Source organism: Labeo rohita, chromosome 21 (genome assembly GCF_022985175.1).
Source record: "Labeo rohita strain BAU-BD-2019 chromosome 21, IGBB_LRoh.1.0, whole genome shotgun sequence".
Taxonomy (NCBI): domain Eukaryota; kingdom Metazoa; phylum Chordata; class Actinopteri; order Cypriniformes; family Cyprinidae; genus Labeo; species Labeo rohita.
Window position 1 is genome coordinate 10,736,874 of NC_066889.1, and position 13,640 is coordinate 10,750,513.

A 13,640-nucleotide genomic window follows, 5' to 3' on the forward strand; every position below is an offset into this window, starting at 1 on the left:
GTAAAATGCTGTAATAAGTAACTTCAGTTGGCCTACATTCAAGCAAGCAGGGGTACATTGGAAATCTCTAGATTTTCTTGCAGCCAAGACCTTAAAGGGAGCAGACAAATTAGTTTAATAAATTGTGGTAGTTCCATAGGGGTTGGCCTAAAAAAGACCATTTGAAGTAATACTTTTGTACAGAATATTATTATTTAAATAATTCCTCTATGAATAAAGGAAATATAAAAAAATAAATAAATAAATAAAAATAGTTACACAGAACACTAGTAACAAAAACTTAATATATGGGCCATTTTATAGAATTGGTCCAAAGTTGAAAATGTGTCTTTTTCAAAAAAAGAAAAAGTGTCTTTTTTCAAAAAATATGTGTGTATGCAAATTGTATAATATCCAAGGTACACATTTCTAGTATTTGTGCAGTTAATTCTCATATACTATTTTTGGAAATTTTTGTAATATTTGTCCTCTCCCCAAATTTGTCACTACTGAAACACAGTAATAATCATTTCATTAGAAGGGTTATATTGACCTGTTAAGATTTTGCTGTTATATTGTAAATATATTTATTGCCTTTATTACATTTTTTTCAGAGGTAAATCAATAACAATTACATTTTTAACAATATTTCAAGTGTGATTTATGAGGTTTCTTTGTAAAAGGCAAGTTGATCATACTGATTTCAAAGTTAAGGATTCAGTAGTTTAAATATACATTGAACCAACAACTATCATAACATCTTAGTTGATAATTTGTTTTTGACAAAACATCCCATGTTTTGATAGTGACTGCACATATTTGGTAGTGACAGTAATGCTTTGGTAGCGATCACATTACAGAATTTAAATTTGCATACTAAAACACTACGAAAACATACTAAAATACAAAAAAATTGCATAACTGTATTAAATTTTTGTTTATTTCCTCCAAATTATGTGCTCCCTTTTGTCACTACCCAAACAATGATCGTCATGACTGTTTCAGTAGCAACAGTTTTATAGAATAACACCCAAAAAACCAAAGATGTTACTACAGAAATGTCACCAAATGTTTTGGTAGTGAAAATTTTTGATACTTTTGAAGCCAGCTCAAAGATGCTAATCAGTACATGGTTAACTAGCACAGTTCTGAACAGCGGTACACATATAAAAACTAAACGTTATGGAATAACTCCCAAAAAAGTGTGCTTAATTGCAAAAAAGTTGTTCGGTAGTGACGTTCCTTACAGTTACACACTGATTTTTGAACATATTTACCTTAAAATAATGTGGCATATCTACTCACACCTTGTAGCTATGAGAGAGAGGGACACAGGAATATTTCCTGATCATAAATTTAGATCTGTAGTTAAAATCAGTCTCAGCCAATGGACTAAAACATACACTGTTTTGGTAGTGACATGAAAAATGCACATTTTTTACATAAAGCTTAATAATTTACAAAGTAAATATAAAATAAATATATTTTTTAAACTTTTCCATTTTTAAAAGAATCAGGAGTTGAAATTTAGGGGTTAGGGTTCAGGACAGGCACCTCCCAATTGAAAGTACTCACTAAATGATAATTTTATACATATTAAAGGAGAAGTCCACTTCCAAAACAAAGATTCACATATAATGTACTCACCCCCCCTTGTCATCCAAGATGTTCATGTCTTTCTTTCTTCAGTCGTGAAGAAATTATGTTTTTTAAAGAAAACATTTCTGCATTTTTCTCCATATAATGGACTGATATGGAGTTTGAACTTCCAAAATGCAGTTTAAATGTGGCTTTAAACGATCCCAAAAAATAAAAATAATACAATTTATATACTTTTTAATGTCAAACGCACATCTTGTCTTACTCTGCCTGGACTGTTTTTCTCTAGTTCATGACAGTTATGGTATGTCGAAAAACTCCCATCTCATGCTCTCCCTTAACTTCAAAATCATCATATATCACTGTTTTACCTTTTTTGTTGAGGGTGTTTGATCTTCTTTGCATGTTCACTTTGCAAAGACTGGGTCGGTACTTCTGCAGCGATGTAGGATAATTTTGAAAGTTGAGGGAGAAAATATGATCAGTTTTTCGACATACCCTAACTGTCTTGAGCCAGAATACACAGAGTTCAAGGAACGCAAGGCAAGCGAGCATTTGAAAATAATAAGTATACAAATTGTATTATTTCTAAGGCCCTTCTTCCTCGGCTGGGATCGTTTACAACCGCATTTGAGATCGTTTTTAAACTGCATTTTGGAAGTTTAAAATTGGGGCACCATACCAGTCCATTATATGTAGAAAAATGCTGAAATAATTTCCTCAAAAAACATAATTTCTTTACGGCTGAAGAAAGAAAGACATGAACATCTTGGATGACAAGAGGGTGAGTACATTATATGTGAATCTTTGCTTTGGAAGTGGACTTCTCCTTTAAGTTTACTGATATTTTACATATTATTGTGTGTTTCAATAGATAATAGTAAACAACTAAGATCTGAATACTTCAATGCTTTTTAAATGTGTTTTTTGGTTGCGGGACAGCAGTTCGCACCAATTCTGTAGAATGGCCCATATAAACATGATGTGTGAAGAGTGTTTATCAATTAATACCTACAGGTGCCCAGCACAATGCTAAAATGGTAGTGGCATTCAAAGTAGGATTTAAAAGATAAAAAGTCTTTGAAATTAGGGCTTTCAGCCTTACAAAATGAAAACCACCACATACCAACTAACAAGATTTCATCAGGGTATAAAAGAGCATCATTGAGAGTCTTGTAAGGTGTAGCAAATGCAACAGTATCAGATGATATAATATCATCATATGACAAAAACAACAGAGTCATTCGGTGTGTTTGTCTTCATGTAGCACTGCACAGACCGATCGGCGGCTGAATTGAAGCTATGCATGCCGGTTACAAATTTTCTTTCTGACCTGAGACAGTGCCGAAGCCACATCACTGTAATGCATGACATCAAAGTAGCGCAAAAGCGATTCGAAAGGCTGCAGGAGCTGGCATTTGGCAATGTGTGGCATGTTTCGTGTTTATTCTGACGCCTTCAGTTCCACTAATGCTCACAAGTCTTTTTTTTTTTACTATAGTCGCAATGTTTATTGAAACACTGCTAAAAGTTTACACCATGACCCAATTTAATGGTATTTAACTAGTATTGGGTTATGTTGAACTTTATTCTTGTACAGATTGCACTGTATCACACAGTACATGAAAAGTGTTTGTTGCTTCATGTAAACATCTGTGTATTTGGCAAATATTACATTTAATTCACGTCATCTGTGAAAATACGCATCACTACAAAGAGCACAAACTGTTGGGTACATTTATAGAACTCTATAGATAAAGATTCTGTAGAACAAGTTTGCAACTGTGTAAAGCAGTTTTCAAAGTTTGTGTGCGTGAAAATGAAAGACCACAAAACCTTCAGACTGATCAGAGATGCATCTGAAGAAGAGAGGCAGATGACAGATAACTGTTGCATAAAATACAGGCATTTTACGTTACGCCAATGATACTGTATACGAAAGCTTTACTCTGGTAGAAAGCGTCAAATTACTACAACTCTTTATCTGAAAAGGTCATCTACAGTATAGATTCAGTCATATGGTGAGAACATTTACTGTTTTAGCAGCAGACTGTTCAAGCACAAAACAGACTAGCACACTGAACATTATAGATTATAAATTTTGTATGTGTTCATTATAGTTAGTTACGTAAGTAAGTGTATTTTTAATGTGGCAGCTGTAGCCTGCGTTACTGTAAAATATTTAATTCGTTCAGAAAGGGGTGATTTCAACCATCTTGCTATATTTCATGTAGATTTGACCAAATTTAATTAAGCTAAATGTTCTCATATCATGTTACAATAAACTTGTGTTTTGAAATGATTGTAAAAAGTGATTATGTGTAATAAAAGCATGATATCTGGTTTTAGAGAATGACTAGTTGTGTTACAGATGTAATCAGTTTGTACTAAGAATTTTGAAAATTTCCTAATAAGAACTATGATATAACAAATGTTATCTAAAATAGACTGATATGTTGTCAATTTAATAGAGGAACATCTCTGAGCTTGCCAACTCAGATACTTTACAAATGAATGATTAATATATTATGAATAAATTACCTAAGCTGTTATATTTGCTTTGTGTTTGTATTGTATTGTGTTCTTAATTGTACAAATAAACAAATACAAATTGGGCAACGTCTTAAAGATACAAGCAAAGCTATATGCAAACAAACTGTCTGCACATAATATGTAATATGACTATCAGACAATAAGGCCTTGGTAAGTTTGGATGGGACATGAGAGTGTTCATATAAAAAAATAACTATGCACAGGCCTGATTTATCCAGCCGCATTCTGTTTTACATAACACGCAGTGTAAATATAGAAATAACTATATATATATGGTGGGTTGGCATTTTTCAGATTTTTTTTTAAATGCATGCACCGAACATCTAGGGATTTAAACAGCAGCAATATTGTTTTAGATAAATAATCCCAAACACGTCTAAATGCATTGAGAAATTATGCTGCGTGGATGAGACAAATATAAAATGCATGCCTACCTTGTATCCCATATTTTTTCCGATGCTTTATTCTTGGGTGGTTCAGTCAGTTTCCTCCAGTGTCCGGTCTTGGCATTTTAGATATTTTATGCATAAAGAAAAGCTACTAAAAAGCTATATTGTATAATCCCTTGGTATAATAAGCGAAATCACGATAAGACTTTTCCTTTTACCTTTCGAAGAGATGCTCTACGACGCGACATCTATATATAGATGATCATTTTGCAGTGATGCATGTTGATAAACCGCCATGTTTACATACTGCATAATAATATGGACAGACACAGAGCTGGTTGGTTGGTTGTTCAGTCGGTGTCTCTAGCGAAATAAGCTGTCTGAGAGGTTCTGTTTCATTCGACTGCGGATGTGAATGCAGCGGTTTCGAAAGCGCTTTTTTTTTTACCACAACTACTTATAATGTTTGAGCTTCTCACTACAAACAGGCAAAACCCACATATGGCATCGTGTGGTAAAACTAATCAGTAAACATTTAGAATGTAACGTTAGAAAAATATTCCACGCGCTTAGTTTCTTCAGCATGAATTTACCCGTTCAGTCAGTGCTGTCAGGCACAATGTAGCATTATTTATCGTTTCGTTAAAATACTATAGTATATGTCAGCCTACATGTTATTCGTGTTTAATCGTATTTGTTTAGCTGCTGTGGTGAATGAAATCTCAGGGTCAGTAGAATGACATCACCTTTAATATTGCACACCGTTGTAATTTGTGCACACGGGTTCCATAGTGTAGCGGTTATCACGTCTGCTTTACACGCAGAAGGTCCTGGGTTCGAGCCCCAGTGGAACCATCATTTTTAAACACTAAGTACTACGCTATCATATTATGGCGTTATAGGACACATTTAGCTTTACTTGCACATAGGTGTTTACCTATTTTCTTTAGGTTTTAACTGAAGAAAAAATAGTTATATCTACTAATCTTTTTTATTTAATGGTCAGCATTTGTTACTCTTAAGTTTATTATAAAATGATCCGGTCAGCTCCTGCATTTTTAAAATCCAAAGATTAGTATTAAATACAATACTCTTGGATTTTCTTCTGAATTCTGGTGATGTAAAAGTTGTGTATCAAGCTGACAGTTTTGTCTTTGCTGGAGTTACATGTGATACTTTTGGATGCAGTTGTAGGATCACAGTTTGTTAAACGCGATACATTTTGTAAAATTAAACCGTATTGAAGTTAGGGTTAGGGCATATTATAAAATATGCTTTAAAAGAGTATGATTAAATTGTATTCACTAGCAGAAAAAAACGACGATTTAATTAATGTATTGCCGAAAAAAAGAGTGGAGATGCCGGGGATTGAACCCGGGACCTCATACATGCGAAGCATGCGCTCTACCACTGAGCTACATCCCCACGTGACGTAAAGGGTTAGTGAATTTATTCTAAAAATAGAAGAACGTCCCATGTTACTCGACAGCAATATGGCTTCATTTTTAGTGAAGTCGTTTTTAGTTTTTCCCAGCAAGTTTGTAGCAACAAAAATAAACTTTTACTGGTAAAATCGTTAGATTAAAAACATTTACCGTTAAATAACTCAACGTTTTCTACAATTAATGCACTTAAAAGTTACACACTAGCTTAACGCTCTCACGCCATCCAACTAATCGCACACGAAATTACAATAACGCAAAATAAATAACGAAATTTGCTGACAGGATTTTTTCTCCAGCCAGCACATTGGTTGGTTTGAACCAGATACTCTGGCCAAGTGTAAGATGCTATTTTTTAAATGCATTTTCTGCGTGTTACTTTCTACAGCTCTGCAAGTGCTGCTAATAGCGCCATCCAGCGTCTGTGTGCGGGACATCCTTAGCGTCTCAGCCAGGGTCAAAAATTAACATTTGCCAAGCACCAAAGGCAGGTAAAACTCGGCCTGGCGAGTATATTCAGAGGTGTGAAAAGTACTCAGAAATGATACTTAAGTTTAGGAGTCACACTTGGCTCCTTCGTGGTCAAAAGTGACCGAAGCCTTAAAATGTAACTTTTTGGTTTTTCAGGAAAATCATATTTTTATATTTATATTTTTGTTTAATAATTTTGAGGGGATTTAATGACAATATGCAATATTTATACCATTTTAATGAGCTATTTTTCCCATTAGAATTAATATATATTTACTTATATAATATATTTTAATATTATTTTTTAATAAATGCAACATTTCACATTAAAACAGAGTGAACACTTTTAAAATACTTTTTTTTTAAGTGAGAGGCTTTTGGATGACCATTGTTTTTTTGTTTTTGTTTTTTACATATTTTATTAGGTTTTGCTTTTAGATATACATTTAGACATTCTAAAAGACTACTTTTTGTCATATGAGCTTGCATATATACAATTAAACATTAAAATACAAGAAAATTGCTCTCCCCATCTCATATATTCTCAAAATTTTCTGTTGCAGTTTTACCAGTTAATTTCTGAGTGTGTCTGTGTTTGTGAGAGAGATTCTTTTTGTATTTTTCCATTTATTCATTTTATTCCACATATTCTCAAAATTTGCTCTGCTGCATTTTTATCAGTTCATTTCTGTGTGTTTCTGTGTGTGTGTGTGCACCTGGTATTTATCACGTTATGGGGACCAAATGTCCCCGCAAGGATAGTAATACCAGTAAATTTTTACCTTGTGGGGACATTTGTGAGGTCCCCATGAGGAAACAGGCTTATAAATCATGCAGAATGAGTTTTTCTGAGTAAGTAAAAGTGTGCACAGTCTCCTGTGAGGGCTAGGTTTAGGTGTAGGGCGATAGAAAATATGGTTTGTACAGTATAAAAACCATTACGCCTATGGAATGTCCCCATAAAACATGTAAACACAACATGTGTGTGTGTGTGTGTGTGTGTGTGAGAGAGAGAGAGAGAGAGAATACTAATATTTTAAACTTTACCATCATTTTCCCTTTGTGTGTGTTTTAGTGGGCTCATACACTTGCATTATATGCACTAAAATGCACTAAAACCAGCATCAGGAAAATAAATGATGGGAGAATTTTATTTTTTTGGGTGGAGTATCATAGTCCAGACAGAATACAAGAATGTGTGTTAAAATAATGAGTGACAGAATTAAACATACAATACTGACTTTTTGGAAAAGCCCCTTTTTTTCAATTCCCCTGTCAATAATTAATATTTTCATCGGTTATTTTATTTAAATTTAATTATTTGCAATTATAGGAACATTACTAGAGATTCATGGATAGGTGGCCTTTTTAGCGGTGGTCTGAGCATTAGCCAGGTTTTTATTTAGTTAGTTACGTACTAAATTTTTACTTTTAAATTATGCAACATTTACCATCTGTAATACCATGTAACCACTAGATGGCTGTATAGGCCTATACTTAAATAAACAGGGCTGCATATTCCTAGTTGATAGTAACATTGTTTTCAAACATAATTAACTTGTATTATATTTGTGCAATTGCTATGTGCCTTTTGTCGGTGTCAGGGACAAAGTGGACTATATATATTTTTTTTACGGTATTTAAGTAAGTAATTTAAGATCAGTAACTCTATATATGAGCAAAAATTAACTAACCTTGACTAAAAATAACACAAACATTTATAGTCTCAAAATAGCCCTGCATGGTTGAAAGGACGTTTACTGGATTTTGAAAACTTGCCAAAGTACACAGAGACAGACAACGAGGTAAAATAAGGGTCAACACTGGCGATGCTTTTAAAAGATGAAGGAGTTTTGGAAGGTTTGAGTTACAATCAAGACGCCAAACTTAAGCTTTTAAACAGGCAAGCTAAACTGTAGTTTTTGCCACACGTTGGCTCTTTACTATCAAGCCCTAGAAAAAATAGTAAAATATTGTAAGGCTAAGAATAACCGGGTTGTTTGAAAATTGTCTATATTTTTGTAATTCCTCTAGGTGACACTATAACGCAGAAATACCTCACCTTAAGTTTTCTGACAAAATAAAAGCTCATCATGAATATTAGTATCGTAATAAATTTCTTCTGTAATATAACTAAAATATGCATATTCATGCTTCATTATTTGTATAAATTAGGTAGAAAGAAATATGACTGGCTGGTAAGAAGTACTTAGAAGTAATAGAGTTCTACAGGGATGACGTATTTTTGTAGGCCAAAATCCGGGAACGAGTTAACATTTCATTTCCGGTGCAATGCGTTTCACAACCTCGTGTCTTTTTAATCGCACTTTTTCGATCTATTTTAACTCAAATTTTCAGGGAAAACGTTTTTATGTAAAGAACTTGGATCCTTAAAATCTCAAATAGGGATTTCAGTGCATGTCATCAAAATATTACACCAGCCAGGTAACCAAAGTTGGTAAACTCGATGTACATTAAATGAACCTAATTACCAAAAGCAGGGAACACTTTGTGCAGAATTCTAAGGGGAATATTTTCTTGCATTCATTTTGAATTCGATAATGATTAAAGGAAGAAAATAAAAAAAAAGGGAGCGAGAAATCAGTAAAGTGTGTGATGGCGTTGCGATACGAGAGGTTCTATACCATACGTTTGTGGCGTAGTGGTAAGCTGCGATGGCCGAGTGGTTAAGGCGTTGGACTTGAAATCCAATGGGGTCTCCCCGCGCAGGTTCGAACCCTGCTCGCAGCGGAAATGCATTTATTTTCCTGTTTCTGGACCCACACATCTGATATGTATTTTTGTTTTTATATATTGATTTTCAAGACACAGTTCATGCACGACAAAAGACTAAAAAGCATATATTCTCGAAGAATTTTATGGTTTTATTTTTTGTTGTTATAAGGAATATATATGTTTATTTAATTAGAAGCTTGTCTTTTCTGATGACCTCTGAAAGTCTGAACTTTTCAGTGGCTGAGCGTTTTAGTAAACTGAAAGAATCGTGTATCTAAATTGATCTTGCCAAAAGGGGGCGCTGAAGTAATTATTATTAGTAATGTAGTTCTTATTAGCAAATCGAGACAATTACTGCTTTCACAATGGGTACCGTTTAGAGCCACATATCAGATCACTGCCAGCCTTTTTATGTTAATGTTGTATTGTGAGATCAAATGCATAATGGATTTCTTGAAATTCATACAGGGTTAGTTAATTTAGGTCATAATAATAACTGACTGTCATATGGTTCTATTGTATTTTTTTATAATCACTTTCACTTATAAAGCCTTATCGGGCAGCCATATCTCATATTTAATATTCCAGCAGACGGAAGGCCCAGAGAGTCTCTAGAGAGAATGAGATTAAAAAAAAGAAAAATACTGTGTTCAGCCACTCCTCTCTTCCTCCTCCACCCTCTCTTCTACTCTTAACATGTGTGGAGTTGTGCGCTGAAGTGAGAGGGAGTGACACAGCAGGTGCGAGAACCCCAAACTGTCACACATACACAAAGGGTGAGAAAGAGGGTGGAGAATAAAATCATTTCATAGAGAGAGCGAGAGAGATGCACACGAGAGAGTGAGAGTGGAAACATAAAGAGTGATTGTGAGATACTGAAACACCAGCACAGAGGGACGATACAAGAGAGACAGTGAGGAGGGAGAGGAAGACGAATTGGAGTTAGAGGCGAATAAAGAGGGACCATGCTGAGGAGGAAGAGGAGCGTATCCTTCGGTGGATTTGGATGGTACGTTGCTCATGTGGAACAGCATCAGCTGTCAGCTATGTGGAAATGTCTGCCAGATGCCCTGTGATGTGCTTGCCGGTGTTTATTTATGGTTGCCAGCATGCTTGCATGTGCTGTTTTTAATCTGCATTCATTTGCACTCTACAGTGATGGCTTTGCATTGATTTATAAGCTGAATGTGTTGTGATTTACAGTGGGGAATATCACAGTATTGATTCGTAGTAGTTCTATGTGACATCTATGGAAGAAGATATTAGGAGTGTCGTAACAGTTCACAGTAATAGTAGTGTGTATGCAAATGAATCAGAGGGCATCTAGTCGTCTGGGTCTGCCTGTTTGTTCAAGTGTCGTTTTTTTTCTTCGCTCATTCGTATGAATCAGGACTTTGCAAAAGTTAGTCCGAAATCCATGTATAAAACAATACAATTTCTCAGATTGTACCACAGCGGAATATGATGGGGAAATTTTTTAAGTGAGTAGCAAATATATTCTTTGTATGAAAAAGATGTTGATATTGTCTTACTGTTTACAAGCTTTTTGTTTTTTTTTTCAAGACTGTCAATCACAGCTTTGTCATTTAATGTGTCGAATGCTATATTACTATAATAAATCCAATATTAAATCTGCTTTTCACTTTCTCGCTTTCTTTTTTCAAACGCATTCACAATTTCCTCTTATTTCCAGAGAAACCTTTCTTAACCGCATCTTCACCAATGTGTCAGTTTCTTGTAGACATAATAATACTAATAAACGAATGATCATTAATGACTTTAACTGAAAATGTTGCTCATTTAGTGTGTTTTGTTATTATTTTTATTCAGTTTTTGTTCAAACAATGAATGTCAGTGGGCTTCAAAATTTGGACCCCAGTGACTCTCATTGTTTGGACATATACCAGGGTTTCCATATGATGCTCTGACTGAGACGCTGAACATTTCCCATAATCTTATATCACTTAAAGTGATCGCAGATGTATTAGAGTGCACATTAACATCATTTCTCACCACTGTCCTGCTTGAAAGCGTTTCACATTTCCTTTCTCACTTCCCTCTTGAAACCTTAATTTTGCACGTGTTGGGTAAGTGTGGGGTTGAATAGGTCGAGTGTGGGTTTGTGATTTTGTTTTGTAGATGTATGTTTATCATTATATGCTCTTATGCATGTTATTTTGATGGTGTGTGTGTCACCACACAGGGAACTGGTGAATATGAAGGCGACGGTTATGAGGGGTCAGAGCGAGTGAATGCTTTATTTATGATGCGACCGTTTCAGCTCTCCACTGAGGCTTTTACAGCTTTCAGCACTCTTGTTTTAGTTTCTTTCTTGCTTCTCCTTTATATCATGCCATCTCTACCTGACAACACATATTTCCTTTCAAGACTATTTTTAACTGTTTTTAATGCCATTTGGACATTTTTGTGGTTTGATGTGTTCACTAGAGTGTGACAACATTCAGAATATGCCTGGAAATTGCAAAAGAGTGCTTGAGTTCCTAAGGCCTGTTCACACCAAGGCTGATAACTACCCACCTTATATTTCCCGTAAGAGCGGATGAGGCCATTTGTAAATTTAATGTGTCTGGCTTCCAGTCTCATCCACTTCCAACTATTTTTAGCTGTGCAAAACAGCAAGTTTTGCTGCTCAATATTGCAAACTGGTGTGTCTTACCATATTAATGTGTTGTCTTAATTATGAACACGCTGGTTTATAGTGCAAACAGTTTTATGGTTTACTGCGCTTTGTTATTCTTCTCCCCTGATAGCACATGTACATCTCGGAGACGTCTGTTTGACGTCTGCATTTACATCTGCAAGACATTTTTTAGAGTGTTTGCTCATCTGCGATATGTCTATAGAACGTTTCATATCAGATGTCAAATATTCGTTTATTAGATGTCTTTAAGATGTTTAGGATTTAAAATGTGTGTAAAACACATCTTACAGACGTCTGTCAGATGTTTGTACACAGCAGATGCTTTCAAGATCAAGATGCTTTCAAGATGTCTGGGTCGTTATTTCCTTACCTTATGAAGCGGAGCTCTCGCAAATTCACAGAAAACAGCTTCCACGTTGAAAAATAAGGTATATAAAGGTAACTATAAAGATATATTTTTAAAAATCGTTCTCAATATTAAAGAATAGCAGAGTCCACACCACGGCTATAATGATAAAGGCACAGTGAAACGTTATAGTTGGAATCACATTCAAAATGCGATTTTTTTCAGCTGATGAACGTTAAAAACATTGTCACCCAATCAGAATCAATCCTGCTAGCTCGGGAATTTAAAGCGGCAGACGCGCGTTCGTTTAGAATAAACAAACAAATTAATATATAGCATCCATGGAATCCATATATATGTTAGGACTTGCTAGGATTGTTAGGACTTGTGTTAGGAATTGCTTCAGATGTGTTAGGACTGGTTTAGAATGTGTTAGGACTTGTAACAAATGGTTAGGCATAGTTTGGCTGTAGCGCTTTATTTCAGTCCTGTTCGTCATATACATACTTGTATTCATAATAGTAATTACGAAAACTAGGTAATAACGTGGCACTAACTGAACCTACCCTTAAACCTACCAGTACTTTTTTGGTTCTATAGTTTCTATAGTTAGTTTTATCCTTAAAATTAACCTGAGGATTAGATGTAGGCTTTGTATTAGGCTTAAATTTAGATTTCAGCTTGATCTTATGCTGAAAATTAGGTTTTGTCTTAGCATTAGTCTTCATGTTAAAGTATGTTTGTCCTTAGTGTTAGCCGGAGAGGTTTTGGCATAGAATTAGGATGTGGTTTATGTGTTTGATTTAATATTAGGCTGAGGATTGGGTTTACTGAGCCTTGACGTGTAGCTGATGGTTAAGTTTAGGCTTAGCAGTGAGCTGAGAGTTAGGTTTAGGCTTTGAGTTAGGTTGAAGGTTAGAGACATTTAGCTTTAGCACTAGGCTAAGAGTTAATTTTATGCTTAAAAATTAAGATGCAGGTTATATTTAGGCTTTGCATTGGACTGACGTTTCAAATATATCTTAGTGTTACCCTGAGAATTAGTTTTTTTTTTCTTTGAGGTAGACTTAGAATTAGGTTTAGACTGTGTTAAGCTGAAGGTTAGGTTTAACATTAGGCGTACAGTTAGTTTTATCATTAAAATTAGGCTGAAGATTAGATTTAGGCTTTGCATTAGGCTTAAATTTAGATTTCAGCTTGGTGTTAGGCTGAGAATTAGGTTTCATCTAAGTAATTGAGCTTAATGTTAATGTTTGTTTGTCCTTAATGTTAGCCTGAGAGGTTTTGGCATAGAATTAGGATGTGGTTTATGTGTTTGATTTAATATTAGGCTGAGGATTGGGCTTACTGAGCCCTGACGTTTGGCTGATGGTTAAGTTTAGGCTTAGCAATGAGCTGAGAGTTAGGTTTAGGCTTTGAGTTAGGTTGAAGGTTAGAGTCATTTAGCTTTAGAATTAGGCTAA

General features: G+C 34.8%; 2 protein-coding genes and 3 non-coding genes across 8 annotated transcripts in view; 3 read left to right on the forward strand and 2 right to left on the reverse strand.

The window, feature by feature from the left end:
• Positions 1-5,157, reverse strand: part of st6gal1 (ST6 beta-galactosamide alpha-2,6-sialyltranferase 1) — a 28,975-nt gene extending 23,818 nt beyond the window's left edge. Inside the window, exons 1-2 of one of the 2 annotated variants that reach the window (XM_051092293.1) lie at positions 4,566-5,157; positions 37-90 (exon numbers count right to left, since the gene is read on the reverse strand). In XM_051092293.1, coding sequence (XP_050948250.1) covers positions 37-90; positions 4,566-4,577 — 66 coding nt within the window. In that variant the 5' untranslated portion in view covers positions 4,578-5,157. The remainder of the gene's footprint in view (positions 1-36; positions 91-4,565) is intronic. The other variant, XM_051092294.1, reaches the window with a different exon arrangement.
• rap1gap2b (RAP1 GTPase activating protein 2b) overlaps positions 1-13,640 on the forward strand; it is a 76,316-nt gene that overhangs the window by 3,931 nt on the left and 58,745 nt on the right. The window contains exon 1 of one of the 3 annotated variants that reach the window (XM_051092289.1): positions 9,865-10,178. The exons of 1 other annotated variant lie outside the window; for it this stretch is intronic. In XM_051092289.1, the coding sequence (XP_050948246.1) occupies positions 10,135-10,178 (44 nt within the window). In that variant the 5' untranslated portion in view covers positions 9,865-10,134. One more of the 3 variants, XM_051092290.1, reaches the window with a different exon arrangement.
• On the forward strand, positions 5,303-5,375 carry trnav-uac (transfer RNA valine (anticodon UAC)). Its single transcript has one exon. It is a non-coding gene; the product is annotated as a tRNA-Val (tRNA).
• trnaa-cgc (transfer RNA alanine (anticodon CGC)) lies at positions 5,874-5,945 on the reverse strand. The gene has a single exon. It is a non-coding gene; the product is annotated as a tRNA-Ala (tRNA).
• trnas-uga (transfer RNA serine (anticodon UGA)) lies at positions 9,103-9,184 on the forward strand. Its single transcript has one exon. It is a non-coding gene; the product is annotated as a tRNA-Ser (tRNA).